The sequence below is a fragment of the Desmodus rotundus genome, chromosome 5, assembly GCF_022682495.2.
Source record: "Desmodus rotundus isolate HL8 chromosome 5, HLdesRot8A.1, whole genome shotgun sequence".
Classification (NCBI taxonomy): Eukaryota; Metazoa; Chordata; class Mammalia; order Chiroptera; family Phyllostomidae; genus Desmodus; species Desmodus rotundus.
In genome coordinates, this window is record NC_071391.1 from 71,770,519 (window position 1) to 71,789,168 (window position 18,650).

Here is an 18,650-nt window from a genome sequence, read left to right on the forward strand (position 1 = left end):
CCTCCTACAGCTAAAGGAACTTCTATGAGCATATCTCACAAGGTTTTCTTTTTAAATCATGTGCATGATATACCGTGCATTCTGTTGCTCTCCTCAAAATCATCAGTGTGCTTAAAATCTCGTGGATCTTTATTGAGATACTTCTTAATATTGTCATCCAGATACCAAGATTCATTCTCATTAAATACCAAAAACAAGAGAGCAAATTCATAATCAACATCACTTCTTCTTCCTTTTTCATTCAACACTCCTTCTCTGCATATAATCAGAGGCCCCATCAAACCACTGTATGTATCCTGAAAGAAAATAAAACTGAATTAGAAGAGACTTTAAATAATTTAATACCACAGATTAAGTGCTTGTAAGAAAGTCATTGTAAAAAGACTGAATACAAACTAAGCACTAAGAAGCCCTGAAAAAACAGGGTTATCTTTGTGAAAATTTAGGAGTATTCCTAAAAATTTGCTACAGCGTAAGCTCCTTGAGAGCTGAGGCTGTGTCCCTTACCTATCATTGCATCTCCAGAGATAGTTTTGTGTTTAGTAAACAAAAGGTGGTCAATAAATATTTCAGTGAATAGATGAATGCTTATTTCTATCTTTCTGTTGGCTTTTCAAGTGAGTCTGTATTTGTAGCTATATACAGGTTCTTATATTCCACTTCTTACGGGTAAAAGTGAACCGGGAGAGTAGCAAATGATATAGGACCATCAATAACCTCCATACCAAGTTGTCCAGCCCAAACTTTCTTTTGAGGGAAAATTCCCACATTTCCTACTTCCTACTTAGATATTCCTCCTGCGACAATTAAATTTGCAAAGCGTTTACAAAGTGGACTTTTATTATTTCTTTCAAACCATTCCTTCTGAATTTTCTATTTCTATTAACAGTGCCATGATATTACCTATCATTTAGATCAGAAAACTTGATTTCAGTGTTTAATTCCTCTTTCTTCTTCACTTTGTCCCATCTCACTTGCTGTCGAATCTTACGTTTCTTTTCCCTTCACCATGCCTCTCCATTCTGCAGCTTCCTTTCCCTTCCTTCTGCCACCCTGCTAGTGCAGGAGCTTACTACCTCACCCTGGACTAGAAGTCGGCTCCACTCCAGTCTCTGGTCACCTCAGCTCACCTCCAGCCCTCCTGTTGACTGCCATCAGATTAATCTCATCACTCCCATATCTAGAAGTCCCCATTGAATCTCCATGGACTACTGAATAGAATGTAAATCCTGGGCAGGTCCCTAAACCCCTCATGTGCTCCCTCAATGAGTTTCTCTAGCTTAAGATCCCCTACTGCTTTCTATTCGTATTACCCACTTGGCTAAATGGGATTCTCAACATTTCCCAAACACACCTACTTTCCTCGTTCTAGCTTTGCTCACAATGCTTTCTCTTCCTAGACTCTCATTTCCCTGTACCCCTATTCAGAATTCACCAGATTCAGAATTTTGTTACAACTATGAGTGTGTACTATACTATTTTCCCCAAAGATTATAAGTTCCCTCAAGACAAGAATATTTGCATTCCTCATAGTACTTGGCAGAGTCATTTTCAATCACAAGTGTTCAATAAATATTTGTTGGGATGTACAAAGTGTGCATTTCTCATAATTCCAAAATGTAAGATTTTTTTTCAAGTGTCTTGTATGTCACTCTGTAACTCCTGAACTGTCCAGTTCAACTCAAGGACATTAATGCAGCCATCTAATATTTAATAGGAAGGTTAAGATCATTTTTACTTTTTAAAGTATTTTTTATTGATTATGCTATTACAGTTTTTCCAATTTTCCCCCCTTTATACCCTCTCCACCCTGGCCCCCTAACCCTCCAGCATTCCCCACCCCTTAGTTCATGTCCATGGGTTATACATATAAGTTCTTTGAGTCCTCTGTTTCCTATACCATGTTTTATCTCTCCCTGTCTATTTTATGCCTACTAATTATGCTGCTTTTCCCTGTACCTTTCCCCCCCTATTCCTCCCTTCCCCCTCCCCACTGAACTCCCTCCATGTGATGTCCATTTTTGTGATTCTGTTCCTGTTCTGGTTGTTTGCTTAGTTTTTGTTTTCATTGATTTTCTTTTCTTTTAGGTTCATTTGTTGATAGTTGTGTTTGTTGTCATTTTACTGTTCATATTTTTGATCTTCCTTTTCTTAGATAAGTCCCTTTAACATTTCATATACTAAAGGCTGGGTGATGATGAACTCCTTGAACTTGACCTTATCTGGGGAGCACTTCGTCTGCCCTTCCATTCTAAATGATAGCTATTCTGGATAGAGTAATCTTGGATGGAGGTCCCTGCCTTTTTACTTCTTTCCAGCCCCTTCTTGCCTGCAAGGTTTCTTTTGAGAAATCAGCTGATAGTCTAATGGGGACTCCTTTGTTGGTAACTCTCTCCTTTTCTCTGGCTTCTTTTAGGATTCTCTCCTTATCTTTAATCTTGGGTAACTTAATGATGATGTGCCTTGGTGTGTTCCTCTTTGGGTCCAACTTCTTGGGGACTCTCTCGGCTTCCTAGACTTTCTGGAAGTCTATTTCTTTTGACAGATTGGGAAAGTTTTCCTTTATTATTTGTTCAAATAAGTTTTCAATTTCTTGCTGTAGTTCTTCTCCTGGCACCCCTATGATTCAGATATTGGAATGTTCAAAGTTGTCCCAGAGGTTCCTAAGTCTCTCTTCATTTTTTGAATTCTCATTTCTTCTTTTTCTTCTGGATGGATGTTTCTTTCTTTCTTTTGTTCCAAATCATTGCTTTGAGTCCTGCTTTCTTTACTGTCACTGTTGGTTCCCTGAATATTTTGCTTTATTTCACTTTGTGTATCCTTCATTTTGTTTTTTCACTTTTCAACCAAGCTCAATTAGATCTTTGAGCATTTCGATTAGCAGGGTTTTAAATTCTCCAGGGATAGGTTGGCGATCTCCTCCTCACTTAGTTCTTCCTGAGGCTTTGCAGTGTACTTTCCTCTGGGCCATATTTCTTTGTCTTGGCTCAGCTAATGTGGTGTAAGGGGGCCAGACAACCCTCATTGCTGCAGCGCTGCCCATGGGGGAGGGGCCAGAGAGGGAACAGTGCAGCCCGCCTGCTCCTCTAGTGTACTTTTCAACGAATGAACTCTCAGGTGAGACTGGGAGTTTCTCCCACTGAGGCAACCACAGTTGTAGCACACAGCTCTGAGTCTCAGTTTCCCCTTAAGTCAGCCCCTCCTGAGCAACTGGTGGAGTTCGACAGCCAGCCAACCAGCCCTGCCCCTGAGGCTGCCGCATTGCCTTGCTTTTTCTGAGTTGGCCTGTGAGGTCCACTGCCTTACAGGTCTGGTTGTTCTGGTTAATTTTTTCTTTAATTCCTTGGTTGTGGGAGTTCCATGCAGTTTGATTTTCTGGTGCTTTTGGTTACTTATGATTTCTGATTGTTATTCTCTCCTTTTGGTTGTGTGAGGACGTGAGGGGTTTCTACCTACGCCTCCATCTTGGCCGGAACCTAATGTTTACTTTTTAAATAATGGGCAATACTTACATTTTCTATCACACATGACTTTAGTTTGGACTTTGATTTATGACATATAATTAAAGACTATTTGTTTTACCACATACATCTCTGATTCAAATAATAGTGAATCTTTGCCTTTAATTTCTACATAAAGTTGGCCTATTTATTATTCAAATGGTCTGTGGTTTCAGTTACTATGTTTGGCCTGTGCTTTCTTTTCCTGAGTCCTGTGAGCAGTGGTGATGCCTTTAAAAAGGATGGATTCCACACATCAAAAACCATGGTATGAATTATATTAAAATATTTTTTATTTATGGCTATTTTTTATATAACCTCTTTGCTTCAAACTACTTTGTAACTTCTAAATTTGGTGATTAAAACATTGGGTTTAAAAAAAAAATCTATAAAATTAAACAGAAAGTGCCAGAACAGGTAGTAAAGAGTTTATAGAATATAAACAGGGAAAATCTCTCACAAAGACACATCTATTTACCTGGTCAAAAAAAAAAGAAACATTGGGATTTTGTTTGTTCTTCCCCTCCCCCCCCACTGTTTAGAATAAGAGCCAACAAATTGTTATTTTCTGCAAAGCGCTAGATAGTAAGTATTTTTTTACATTGTTAGCTATACTGACTCTTTCATAGCCTCTCAACTTAACCATAAAAAATGTAAAGAAATGGGCCTGGCCATAGTTTGAGACCCTGCTCTAAACCCTGACAACCCTTCACATATACCCACCAGAGTTGTGATGACTTATTAGCTAACTCAAAGCCATATTACTATGAGCATTTTGCTTGCTCTCTCCACCTTACCTTCACAAAGTTTACTGTTGAATAGTAAACCCATGGAATACAATTTGGGTCAGATGGCCCGGGACCAGACCTTTCAGGGACACTCCATATGTAAGTTTTTATTTCTCCTGAAACAAATGAGAAGAAATAGAAAGGATTTACTAGTGTTACCTCTATTCCAGATGACTTAGCTGACAAAATACAAACAGACCTTTGTAAATGTTGGTTAACATTTATGGCTGGGGAAAAGTACCCATTCACTAGAAAATGTTCCCGTGAAACTCATATCTTGATTTTCTGCAGTTTCAAAGTGGCAGATCTTTCATTGCAGACTACAGCCTTCCCTATAGGATGCTTTCTGTTATTAACTCATGTTTATTCAGGAAATGAAGACTTAATTTATATGTTACTGCTTTTTTTCCCCCTCAAATTTCATGTCTGTCTCCCCAGAGCAAATGCTCCAGCTCACTTGAGTTACTGTGGCTTGCAGCCTTGGCTTCTTACGGAACCACCAGGAAGCTTTGTAAACTTTCACTGCTCAGGCCTCATCCCAAACCAATGAACTTAGTGTCTGAGGTCTGGGACTACGGCATCAGGATCTTTTTTTTTTTTAAAGCTTCTCAAGTGATTTTAATGTGCAGGCAGGTGAGATCTAGTTAGAACCAGAGAGAATCAGAGAGACCTAGTTCCAAATCTCAACCCGATGACTTTCTACTTACCCAACCTTTGATGGGCTACTTAACCTCACTGACCTTTAGTTTCCTTACTTATAAAGTGAGTTAGACTGTTGTGAGGATTAAGTGAAACAAAACACCCAGACTCTGGCCAGATGGCTATGTTGGCTGGAGCATTGTCGAACCGAAATGTTGCAGGTTTGATTCCAAGTCAGTGTTTGTAAGGGAGGCAACTGATCAATGTTGCTCTCTCTCTCTCTCCCCCTCTCTTTCTCTCCCTTTGTATCTCTCTAAAATCAGTAAAAATATTCTTGGGTGAGGATTAAAGAACAAAACCTAGGATAGAGCCTCACATTGAGTCAATAGCATTAATTTCTCTACATAACAGTAACAAATGTATGCACTCCCTGTTGCCAGGCATCATATCTATGCATCATTGGTGGCCAATCCAGAGCCTTGCAGAGGAGTCACAAATATACTCATGAATTAACAGATAATCACGTGGTAAAAGTGCCAAATAAAAGCCACATCTTGTTTTGAACTGTGTCCTATCCCCACCCACCGGAACAAACAACCTATAGCTGAATGTGAGCCGCAAAGCAAAACAAAAATCATGTTTACATGTAACTTTGCTCCATATGTGCTCATACACCAGTGGGTTAGCAATATAACTTTAGGTCTAATTTCCATAAAGTTTCATTATAGCCGTTATGCCTTGTTAATTGCAAGATAAACCACTGATACTTAGCTTCCTAAATACAAATGGCTACAGGGGTGGTATTATTAAAGTTGGAACAACCCAGCAGGAAGCACAGCTCTAAGTAAAAAGAAGAGGCTCAATAAATATTTTCTGAGTCATTTAATTATGAGAGAAAAACAAAAATTTGATAGGGGCTGTTTAGTTTGCTTCTGTGCTTGTGTGCTCTCGGTATCTCACGCATGCCCAGATTGAGCCCTCTTGTCCAGTTTGCCCGGACTTCCTGCACAAAGTTAGTTTCTATCCCCATCTCTGGGCTCTCCCAAGCCTTTCAGCCTGCCAGACCCTTGTGGGGGATTCTCTCCTTCTGACTTTCAGTAAGAAAAATGCCCTTTTGTCGCTTTCTAATCATTCTTCTCCTCACTGTGATAACCCTCACATCAAGGACTCTTTGAAGGCCAGCCAGCGCAAAGGAGGTGTGTCCCTCGCATGTCCTCAACATGAGGGCACAAGAGCCTCACAGGTCACCCCAGCTTGTCCACAGCTCTACCAGAGCCTCATCGATGCCTGATTGGCAACCTTCTTTCTCTCCTCGGACATGCTTTCAACCATCAAAAATGAGTAACTTTATATAATGGCTTTTTTGACCCATTTAAAAACATCTCCCTCTTCATCTAAGCAAGATACATACATTATAAAAATCTAAAAAGTACAATAAAATGTGAAGAAGTAAAAAAAAGTATCACTCTGCTACTCAAAATACCACCATGGAGATATAACCATTACTAACATTTTGGCTTATTTCCCTGGGGTGTTTCTTCTATACTTGTGTTTTCCTTAACATGATACCACAGGCATTTCCCAAGCCACTCAAACCTTTGATTGATTGATTTGAGAGGGAGAAACATAGATTTGTTGTTCCACTTATTTACGCATTCATTGGTTGATTCTTCTATGTGCCCTGACCAGCAACCTTGGCGTATCAGGATCTCTCTACCAACTGAGCTTTCTGGTCAGGGCCCAAACCTTCTTAAATATCATTTAATGGCTGCACAACAGTCTATTGTAAGGATATTCTAGAATTTACTTTAATATTTTCCTGTAGATAGACATCTAGGACGTTTATGAAAAGTTTCTTGAAGCAGCAAAACACAGGCTTCTGTTACTAGGGGTGGGGTGGAGTGGGTGTGGCAGAAGCAGTTGGAATAGTGGTGGGTGAAGAGTTTCCTTCCCCTAATCCCATCCTCATAGAGGTACCTTGCTAACTTTCTGGTGATGCACGAGATTGTTTTCTTTTCTTTTTTTTAATGCATCTTAACTTTTTAAAGTTCATATCACTCTTATTGTAATTACTGTAGTATTAAGTATTATAATGTTACTATGTATAAGAAGTAAAATGGAATATAACTCCCTTGTAGTTATACCTATGGTTGCTACCAATTTCATAACTCAAGGTCACAGTGGCTCTTCACATTTATTACAGACTCATTACAGCCACAATATAGCCACATGTATAAATGTTATGGGAAGCTGCTTAAATTATGAGGTCTTCCCTCCCTTTGGTGCATCTTTCAAAACTCAGCTGGATCTCTACCTCCTGTATGAATCTTTACCTAATTACTCCTTTTCCCAAGGACTCCTAACTAATCAATCAGTCTTCATGGATTTTCCTTCTTTGAAACTTTTATAAACACATCCAGACATATTCTTGACATTCTTCACCACTTAGAATTTCATTATGTAAAATCTACACTACTACTGAAATGATTCATCTTGTTTGTCTTTTTTTCTTCCAACCTCACTTGAAGTGTCTTGAGAGAAATGTGTGGTTAAGAGGGCAGGCTCTGAAATCAAAGAAACTGGGGCTCCCCCATTACTAATGTATGACCTCGTCAAGTTCTTTACTCCTCTGTGCTTTTGTCATCTGTTCAATGGACACAATACCGTACTTCATTAATTATAGGATGAACATTTTCCCACAATTTAATATAAGTGAAGTCAGGATGTATTTTTCAATCAGCAGCATTCTAAAGTTTAATTGGCAGCCTATTTTTTCTTTTTTTAGAAACAAAATAATGATGGTCATTATAATCAATGGCATCAGATTTAATAAAATATTGTTAGTTATTGGGTTATTATGAGGATAAATGAGGTTCTGTTTTTTTTTTTTTTTAATATGAAGCACAGCACCTGGCACAGGGTTATCACTCAATGTATGTTAGCTATTATTACATCTTAGTATGTTTTGAGGTCCCTAATGGACCCTAGGACCCCCATCAACATTTGGTCATTGGATGAATGATGATCTCACATTGGGAGGGATTAGGTGATGGCTGGAACACATTAACATTAATAGGAGCTCTTCAAGGCTCTTCAGAGATCAGAAAAGACTTGAGCCTGGTGTCCTCATCAGGACAAAGCAGAACTCTGGGTAACTTACCTGGTTTCGTCATGGGCACTTGGAGTCGCTTCCCCCTCTCTGTGTCCTCCACACCGTGGGCTGAGATGGAGTAGGGCCGACTGGCTTTGTTCTTAAATATGATGAGGACAGAGTCGCCCACCTCGGCGTGCATCATTGGGCCTGAAGGCAGAACACAGGTCTGTGTGCATTATCCTTGCTCTTTTCAACACTGATGTAATGTAAATGTAGGCAGTATTTGGCAAAATAAAACAAATGTTAGTTTCTTTAGTGCGTTTCTTTTAGAAGGCCACATATGTAGTATTAAATAACATGTCATTTTGGCAATTGGACCAATTTGGGTCCAAATCCTGCCTTTTTCACTTATTAGAGAAGCTTTGCAGTCAAGGCTTGCTTGAGTCTCAAATTTCTCTTCTGTTAGATGGGTTTGATTACACCTTTCTCGTAGGATTAGATAAGGTAATGTATGTACAGTGCTAATTTCAGTGCATTAAAATACAGTAATAAATGCACAAATTTCTGCTACTGCTTAGACATAATCCCCAGGAAAAGCCATATCCGTGATGTGAAGACTTTCAGTTGTAATCTCCTTGCATGTAACCTTTGTTAAGTCTGAAATTGCTCACTGTCTGGTAAATGGATTTATGATGATGATAATCCAATAAAATAATGTGTATTAAAGGGGTTCAAAAGATAAGAACAGAATTAAAACATTTATATGCTGATTTATGATCTATGCAGTGATTTCACTAGTGCATGTCCTCAGTATTTGCTGTTTCTCAGTATTTGGATACTTGATGAGCTGTCTCTTTTCAGCTCCTCATATGCACACACTTCCATTACAAGCAACCAGCTTGTGTGTCAGTGGAAATAGTTCTGCACCCCACGGGAGATGCCTGTGCCAGCATGACTGTGGAATGTGCATCTCCCATGCCAGGTGCCTTTCACCTCTTGGTGCCCAGAATGTGCACACGCAGCTTGCCCAGCCCATACAGCACACTGACAGCATTTCACACACAGCAGTCCTCACAAGGCACTGCCTCGAGGGGGTTGGAAACAGACTCCCATTTTGGAAGCACCTCAGACCTGTTCCTTCTTCATTCACATCCTTGGGCATTTATTGCATTCTATGTTCATAGGGTGTTATACTCATGGCAGGGGCCCCACCACACCCACCCATTCATTACTGGTTCAAACCATGGTTTTAATTGCTTTGTTGAGAAAGACCACTAAAGCCCTGAAAAAAATCTAAAATTTGTTGGACAATTATTATCTTGGAAGGAAATAAATAGTTATGAATCAGAAAATGTTTGAAAATGCTCCTTTTAAAAACATGATAAAGCTGGACATTTCTAGGCATGTTTTTAAACAGTCAGTTTGGGTATAATTACAGAGAGTGGCATCTGTGTGAATAAATGAAAATCACTACTTGTATATTCATACCACTTAAATTGCACAGGCCTTGCTGTACCGGTGAGTTACAGCAAGTGCTTTCTGACTTACGACCTGGTAGGTCACAGGGAGCAGTAACGAGCAGTAATGTGCCTGCCTTGTGCCCTTTGCAACTTCCGGAGTGCAGGCCTCACCCTGAGCCACAGAAAATGAGACAGGCCTCCTGCTCTCCTGGCTGAAGGGCTGCTGGGCTTGCCTCTGATGGAATGACTCGTTTGTGTCATTTTCCTGAGGAGACCAAATTGGGGCTCTTTGAGGGGCAACGCAGCCACCTTGGCAGGACCAGTACCTTTTCTTCAGAGCTTAGTTGATACACACAAGTCTCAGAAGGAGGAACGTTCCCACTGGGGGTGACTTTATTTAGTGTAACAAGCTTGTGTGTCAGTTATTAATAGACAGTGAAGGTGTGGTGTAGGTGGGTTGGGCATTTAGTAATTTATGAAGCTAGCAGTCGTGTAAAGTCATACTCTTCACATAAGCACTGTGTAAAGCCATACTCTGTACATAAGTTACCCTGTGTATTTAAAAGGGGGAACAGATTTTGAGAAAGTCATCTAGATTAGCCCTTTGCCTTAACATCTCATCTTCACGGTGGAATCAGGTTTGGTGAACCTCCGATGAAGAAAAGTGGGAAGGAAGGCAGGAGGAGTTTATTTGATTGCCAGGTCAGGTAGTCCAGGGCATCAGACAGGCAGAGCGGGTCTGAGAAGCCCACGAGTTAGCGCCTCCCAAACTGAAACCAAGCCTTTCATCCTTAGCACCCCTCTGACATAAGGGGCGCCTCTTTGGTCAGAACTATTTTTATGTGTGTTGTTATGGTCCTGTGCATGAATAATCAAAGACTTTAAGTTATGCAAACACTCAGCCTGCTGTTCTGAGGCATCAAATTAGAATTTCCTGTCTCAGCAGAGCAGTGGCAAAGAACTTCAGGGCAACAGACAGGTTAGACTGCCCTGGTGATAAGGATTCCTGTTGCATGTTGTCTGGAAGTCTTTCTATGACTATTCTTTGGATGGGCTGAGCACACAGCATGCTCCCTGAAAGTGGGAGAGCAGGAAGAGGTCGCACTTGGCTGAATGCAGTCGGCCTACTCCGTTCCTTTCCTCCATTCTCAGGTATAAGTCTAATGGACTTGTGTGCGCGCGTGTGTGTGTGCACACCCATGCACGAGCTGCTGTCTGTGCCATACCCAGCAGTTCCAAGTGCTGCTCTTGCGGTGGCCGGGCTTTGATCTCCACAAATTCTCCATTGGTGTATTCCCTGTAAACCACCTTCTTGTATTGAGAGCCAATCCAGTTTTCAGTGTGGTTCATAAATATATCTCCGTGTCTGCAAATCAGAAGCAGCAGAAATTAAAATTGTCAGATGGTAGAAAAACCATGAGTGCTTCTGAGTCATTCGGGGGTACTCTGGGGTAGTGCTTCCTAAACCCGGCTGTGATCAGCATTTCCCTGGGGGACTACCCTTTTGAACCAGGCTGTCTAGGTGTGGGGCACCAAACATGCATGCAAAAGCGCTCAGGGGGTTCTGCTGTGGGCAGCCCAGCACTGGCTCATGGCCCACTCTCGGGAACCATGGAACCACTGCTCTCAGCCCTGCTGGGTGATGAATAGGGCCAGTCTTAGTTAGAGACTCCTAAGGGCTCCTCGAGGCTGTATTTCTCTTCTTGGGACTGACTAATGTCACACACATGCCCATATGTGCAAACACCCACAGTCTACTACCCTGCATTCTTCCAGATTGTATGTGTTATCATTCTGTGCCTTGTTATGCTTTCCCACTTGGAAAGATCTCAAGAATGCCTCTGGTTTGTGTTTGTGCATGTGCCCATGTACAATATAGATACAGTTGATTCTTATTAATCGCAGTAATTATGTTCTAGAGAATCACCGCAAACACCAAATTAGCATATATTGAACCACTGTTCCTAGCGGAAATATAGGGCTAGGTTCTGTCTAACTTCTAGCCACAATATTTTCATCGACAAATCAGTATATAACCTTGTTTTATGTGTATTTCTGTTTAAAGACATCTTATTTAATATATATACTTCTGGTTCATTAACATTGAATTTACAGCTAACAGCCCTGTAACTCATGCCTGAATGAAGCTTGTCTAATACATGTATTTCCTCTATAAGGCCTCTTGGGCATTCAAACACTAGACAGCACTATGTTGCGGGGCATTTTAAACAGCTAAATCACCAAAACAAAAACCACAAAAATGCAACTCCCCCTCCCATGGCACTAAATAAGTCACAAAAAGAACATTTGTTTACAGTATGAGATCAGACACAAGAAGGCAGAGCAGTGCCTTGTTTGACCTCAGCTGGGAACATGCATATCAGCTGACACCAAATTGTTGCTGCTTTGTGCGTATCTGCAAATGGTCACAAAATCACCGCAAGAATTGATTTAGGGGCTACAAATAAAATTTAGTGAACAGACGCAAACATGGAACTCACCAATAATGAAGCTGACTGTATACTTACTCTATCAATAAGATAGACCATCACAAAAAAGGAAAAAAATCTATCAGTTTTATCTCTGAAATATAGTACGTCTCACGTACTTCCATCTCTCGTGTGAAACTGTCCACACTCCAGTCTAAGACACCATCACTCACCTGCAATAACTGGAATCGTTCCTAATCATTCTCCCTGCCACCCACACTCCTCCCCTTCCTCTACTCTCTACCCTGCAGGCAGTGATCCTGAATAATAAATCGAGCAAGCTGGTCCTTGTGGAAAGCCTTCTTATGGCTTCCCATTGCCAAACTCCTTGAATTGGCTCTCACTCCACAACTTCACTAGCTGCCTCTGTCGGCCTCCTCGCCTTGTTTTCCGTCACTGGCCCCTGCACACTCTATGCTTGGGTCATTCTAAACACCACATCTCTTGAATACCATGTTCCCTCCCTGTCTCCAGGCCTTCTGTGTGCTCTTCCCTCTGCCAAGGCCATAATTCCTACCTCTTCAATTTGTTTACTCCTCATGTTCCAGGTCAAAGACTCCTTCCTCCTAGAAGCTATTCCCAATCACCCACCCTATCCCGCCTTTCCCTCAGATGGAGCTATGCACTCCTGCCTTGCTTTCCTGCTGCACTCTGCACTCCTCTCTCATAGTGACTGCCTCACTCGACATGCTTGTCCTAACGTCTTCCCCATGGACCATGATGTTTGTATGGGAAAGCACCTTGTCTGCCCTTCTCAGCACTGTTTCTCCAGCACTTTGCACAATGCATAGCATGCAGTAGGCATTTAACAAATACACATATACTGCCTACTCTATGCTGTATGTTTTTCAAGGGAAGGAAAATTTTCTTCTACTTTTATTTTCCAGGAGTTCTAGTAACACTGTGGTGGCAAGCACAGACTCTGGAGCCACGCTCTGCTCTTTTCCAGCTTTCTTTTCCTGCAGATGCAGCGATATTAATGCACCTAGCTCTCAGGATTGGTGTGGGGACTATACAAGATAACATCTGTAAAGCACAGTGTCAGACAAGTATTAAGCACCTGCTTCATGTAAGTGTCTGCTTTATCATTCTCTCTCTAGGAGGTCATGTGTGATACTGGGCCAAAGCTGATCAAATGGGTCCAGTATGTTGTGAGGGTCATACCAGAGTTCATAAAAACCCTAGCAAAATGCCTGGATCATGGTGGGTGCTCAATAAGGCGTGGTTATTATCTCAGATCCCAGGTTAGTTAACTACCTGCATATCAGTAGTTAACTGCATATCAGTCCATAAACTCAGAAATACTAGGAATATAATTTTATTTCTCTACAGCAATTTAACTTCTGTTTCAAATTACCTCCCACTGCACAAACCCTGACATGTGCTGATGGTCACATTTGTTGTCTTTTGGGATCTGTAGGCTTTCCTAGTGTGTTCTTAGAAAGCACCAGGGGAAGACTTCCAGGGTCCATATGTGCTGGCCAGGACAATAAATGTCTCAGGAATAACCTGTACCCAGAGGTGGTTTGAAAACCAGATGTGACCCATGCTATGGCCTTGGGTCAAAGGGCAGAGGAATAACAACTGGGGTGTAGCAGGGACATTTGTTCCTGAGCTCCTACCTACAGGGGTGCCACAGATGTGCCACTAGGGGAACTTGTTTCAATTCTGTTTTTATCGACAGATAGGTTGTACTTTGAACATGTTCTCATTTCACTTTGCTTTCATTCATTCATTTATGGACGATATCCATAGTAGCAGGGACAGGGTGCAGGCACACTTAGCACCTTCTATCTCTCTGTATAACTTGGGAGCCAATCCCAGAAGACTGAAGCTAGAACTTCTTGCCAGCCCAGAGAGTTGGGGTGGGGGGACTTAATACTGAAATTACACTGACTTTCAAGAAAATAAGGAAGACTACGTATCTTACACACTCATGGGCTAAGATTGTACATGCAACAAAATTATTATACTTCTTTAGTTATGGCAGCCTTTTAAAGGAATAATCATATTAGAAAAGGCCAAATTAGTATTCATTTCCTATTCTACGGAACCAACCTGGTCTTTAGCTTGCACTGGCAGCACTGGTTTTGCATCAGAGGGGTGTCTGGTTTAACAAATGGGTTGGTGAATAATCGAATTAATTTTAGGTTGTCCTGTCCTTGAGGAAAACCTTTTAAAAATGAAGATTCATATTGTTTCTTCATTTATCCATAAGGGGGCGCTGTTATACTCTCTATTCCAGAAGTCTGAACGCTCAAAAACCGAGGACAAGGTAGAAGAGAAACAAATGTGATCAGGAATAGTTGCGTGCAGTACAGTTTGTGCGAGGCATAGCCATAGAGGATAAGTATGACTGGTGTGGAGGGAGAGGAAAGGGAAGGCGATAATAAAGAACCAGGAAGACAGGGGCACCGAAGTCCCCATGTGGTGGTGGAGAGAACACAGGTCTGTGTTTAATTCCAACTCTGCCAATGAACAGTTGGACCATTTTAACTCTGCACCAAAGTCTCCGAAGTCTGTATAATGGAGACAGTGATGCCCAAACAGAGGGTAGTTGTTTAGTGGAGGCGGGTATGAAAATTGGGAAAGCAAGTCTGCAAGTCTGATACCTCTGTATGTTGCCTGACTCTACCCCAGTGCATCCTGGGGGCTTAGGGTGGGTAGAGGACCAGTGCTCACCAGCCTGAGGGGGGGCTTGAGCCTTGCTGATTCTTTGCTGCTTAGCATGGCTGACAGTGCTTTCATGGGAGGGTCAGTCTTTGCGGGCTTTCTGGCTACAGGGCCTATTCGAGGAGACCTGCTCCTCCTATCCCCGCTCAGGATATCTGCCCACTGCTGGGTTGTCCCCCACCTGATCAGCGCTTAAAAGGTCAATGGCCCAACCTCAGTCCCCCTTGCCTGCAGTCCTCAATCTACAGCAGTCCATCCTCTCACCCGGAACTGCACTCTTTTGTCTTCTTTTTCCTACGATCATGGTGGATCTGCCTCTTCCCTAAACCCTTTCACTCTAGACGCTCACTCAAACGCACATTCATTGGTCCACGGCCACATGCGGAACCAGCCACTGCTGGCGGAGGTATACTGAGCCTGCCACAAGAGTGTCTTCAAAATGACTTCTGATCCCCGTCCTGGGATGGAAATGGGCTCTCCTAATCTTTTGTACTCATAGTGAAAGCCTCTGCCACAACTGTGCAGGCAAAACGGGGCATTCTTAGGTTTCCACATTTGATAAACGTATGCAGAGCATGCACAATCCCACCCAAGAGACTTGGCGGCTTCGTGTGTGGTACCTTTCCCCTCTCGCGTCCAAGTGCTGCTTTTCGAACTCCCAGTTTTTGTTAGGGGCATAATCCCATTCTACCTCTTCAGCGGCGATGTAAAAGGTTCTTATCATCCCATGCGGCTGCTCTGAAGGGTCCCTGTTGCCACAGCTGTTGACCTCATATATCTGACTCATGCCTCTGGTGAGGTGGTACATGGTGGAACAGAACACCCTGAAAATACCTGAAAGAGAGATGGCCCGGCATTGGGTGTGGTGGCCGATTGTGGTTTGTTGTTCTTGGTTTTGGTTTGCTAGCAAACTTACATATTTATTCCAAGATAAATGACCAGGAAAGCAGATTTTAAAACATCAATTTTATATAGTATTTTAAAATCAGATCCTAAGGGGAATACATTACTTTGAATATATTTACTTATGGGAACAAATACCATATGAAACTCATTTGTAATGGAAAAATAAAACTTGTAAAGCTGCTGCCAAGAAGTGATTTCTGTGGGTTTGCCCAGTGTTGGAAGATAGTCACTGCAGAAAAATCAGATAGGTATGATTATCTTAGCCCAAACCAGACCAGTTGAAACAGAACCAATTACCTGTAAGATTAATATCCTAGACAAAGTTCAAATTAGGACACATTTCTGAAGTCATATATTTGCCCTAGAGCATTTCATAAACTATAAAATACAACACACAACTAAGGTATTATTATTATTAAAGCCAAAAGTATACTTCATTAAGTCTTTGAGCAAAGGGGATTCTCATACCAATAACAGGTCTATACTATGCCACATGGAAGTAAAAAAAAAGTCAATTAGATTTTCCCACATAATGCCAACAATCATGTATGACTGGGAATTATGTACTTTTTAAACTGAATTTTCTAGATGCATTGTCATCAGGGATATATTTCTTAATTGAACTCACTATAAAATCATATAAAACAAAATTGTTAGAAGACATTAACTCTCAGTGAAATTACTGTGTCAATAAATCTTTTCTTCCTCTAGTAGCTTCTGTTCTTAGAGCTGTAATTACTGCAGCTGTCGTTAACTATCTACAATGCACAGAGATACCTTTCTTCATGCTCCACAGTCTACTTATTGTGAAATTATCCCTTCGGGATGAGCAAAAATCGTTGGTTCAGTGGGTACCCTCGCCCCCCCCCCGGGCACTGGTGAGGACCCTCATGAGGAAGGGACTCTGAAACCACAGGGGAAACACCTCTGAGAACAGACTTGGAAAGAGCTGCTTCTGGGTACACTGTGTTTGTCATGTTCTTCAAGAGTCAAGGAGTTATATTCTCTCAGAACAGAAAGGAGTTTAAGGCCTCGTTTGTGGTGATAGTTTCAGAGATGTATACTTATCTCCAACTAGTTCATTTGTATATATTAAATATGTTCACTTTTTTGTATATCACTCATAGTTTGATAGAATGGTTTTACAAAAAAGAAAAGGAAAGTGTTTGAGTTGCAGGCTGTAGTGTATTCTGCCCATGTTTGGGGCACTCTCTTTTGCTGGTAGATATCGAATAAGAATGGTGAAACAACCAAGCTTTTAAAAGTTACAGATTTCCGCTGCTAGGATTATACCCTAAGAACCCTGAAACACCAGTCCAAAAGAACCTGTGCACCCCAATGTTCATAGCAGCACAATTTACAATAGCCAAGTACTGGAAGCAACCTAAGTGCCCAGCAGCAAATGAGTGGATCCAAAAACTATGGTATATTTACACAATGGAGTTTTATGCAGCAGAGAGAAAGAAGGAGCTTATACCCTTTGCAACAGCATGGATGGAACTGGAGAGCATTATGTTAAGTGAAACAAACCAGACAGTGAGGGACAAATACCATATGATCTCACCTTTAACTGGAACATAATAAATAGAAGAAAAAAGGAAGCAAAATATAACCAGAGACATTGAAGTTAAGAACAATCTAACAATGGGCAGGGGGGAGTGGGGTGGGGACAGTGGGAAGAGGGGAATACAGGAACTACTATAAAGGACACATGGACAAAATCAAGGGGGAGGGTGGAGGTGGAGGGAGGGGGGTCAGCCGGGGTGGGGTGGAGGGATGGGGAGAAAGGGCACACAACTGTAATTGAATAACAATAAAAAATTAAAAAAAAACAGTTACAGATTTATACTTAGCACCAAACATAAACAGGAAACCATTGTCATAAAGTTTTTAAGAAGCCTGTAGGGCACATGAATAATTCTCAAGGCATCGGAATGAGTAGCTTCTAAAAGCCAGCTTTAGCTTTGAATGCCTGTTTCAAAGGATTAAAACTATTTGGCTATTTCCCTCGCCTCCCCTTTTCTGTTTTGAAGAGTAAAATTTTTAAAAATTTGTGCCCAAAGCATCCCTTGGTTTGTGTGATTCATAATTGAACAATTATATTAATAGAGAAACGTTGAATACTAGAAGTTTACAGGCAAGGATTATGGAGCTCCTGCTCTCAGGCAATTATTGGGCAAAAGTTTTGAAGCCCAAACTTTGAGTTCTTAACCAATGGCACAGGGAGGCATCTACACTGCAGCTTCAGTGTTAATTATAGAAGCAAATACCCATTCACGAAGGAGGCAGAGTTAGCAAGTACTCATCTTGGGTAGCATATTGGTTTCTCTTTTTAAGAAAATGAAAATGTTGGGTATAGAAACATATTGAAAGCCAATAGCACTTGCTATCTTTATTTTTCATGCAACAGTAAGGACAGGCTGCCATGTCTCTCATGTCTCTTTATCTGTCTCATAAAAGCACCTCAAGCATCCAATTGGCTTTTTGTATGTCACTCACAGCTGAGAGACAAGTGCTGGCACTTCAGTGAGCCTTCCATGGACGTCGGCCCCAGTACAGCTTATCCTCTGGGGAACCCAAGGGTGCCCAACACAATGGAAATAGAGAAGCCCTTGATAACTCATCCAAAGGGCTCTACCAATCTCTAGAGAAGGCAGACCAGACCATGTCCATAACCTAAAAGCAGTCACTGGGCTATCCGTGCTTGGTAAGATGCTTCAGAGCAGTAACTAAAATGATGTTTGTGGTTAAAGAAAACCACAAATTGTTCATGGATATGAATCAAGAGCTTTCTTCTAGGTTTGGCAAGGTCATTTAAAGCAATGGTCCCCAACCTTTTTGGCACTAGGGACAGGTTTCATGGAAGACAATTTTTCCACAGACCCCACTGGCAGGGGATGGTTTCAGGATGATTCAAGGGCATTACATTCTAGCTCACTTCCTGCTGTGAGGGCCTGTTCCTAACAGGACCAGACCGGTGCCAGTCTGCAGCCCCAGAGGCTGGGGACCCCTGATTTAGAGGGCTCTCACTGCTGCTTTGTGGGTGTTCCTTTAGATGATTCTCCTTTGTCCTTTACCCTGTGCATTTGGAATTAAGTAGG

At 41.6% G+C, this 18,650-nt stretch overlaps 1 protein-coding gene across 1 annotated transcript in view; it reads right to left on the reverse strand.

The window, feature by feature from the left end:
• Window positions 1–18,650, reverse strand: part of HEPHL1 (hephaestin like 1) — a 65,258-nt gene that overhangs the window by 7,403 nt on the left and 39,205 nt on the right. The window contains exons 12-16 of the mRNA XM_024574639.3: window positions 15,264–15,477; window positions 10,708–10,847; window positions 8,088–8,228; window positions 4,298–4,404; window positions 74–296 (exon numbers count right to left, since the gene is read on the reverse strand). Of these exons, the coding sequence (XP_024430407.2) occupies window positions 74–296; window positions 4,298–4,404; window positions 8,088–8,228; window positions 10,708–10,847; window positions 15,264–15,477 (825 nt within the window). The remainder of the gene's footprint in view (window positions 1–73; window positions 297–4,297; window positions 4,405–8,087; window positions 8,229–10,707; window positions 10,848–15,263; window positions 15,478–18,650) is intronic.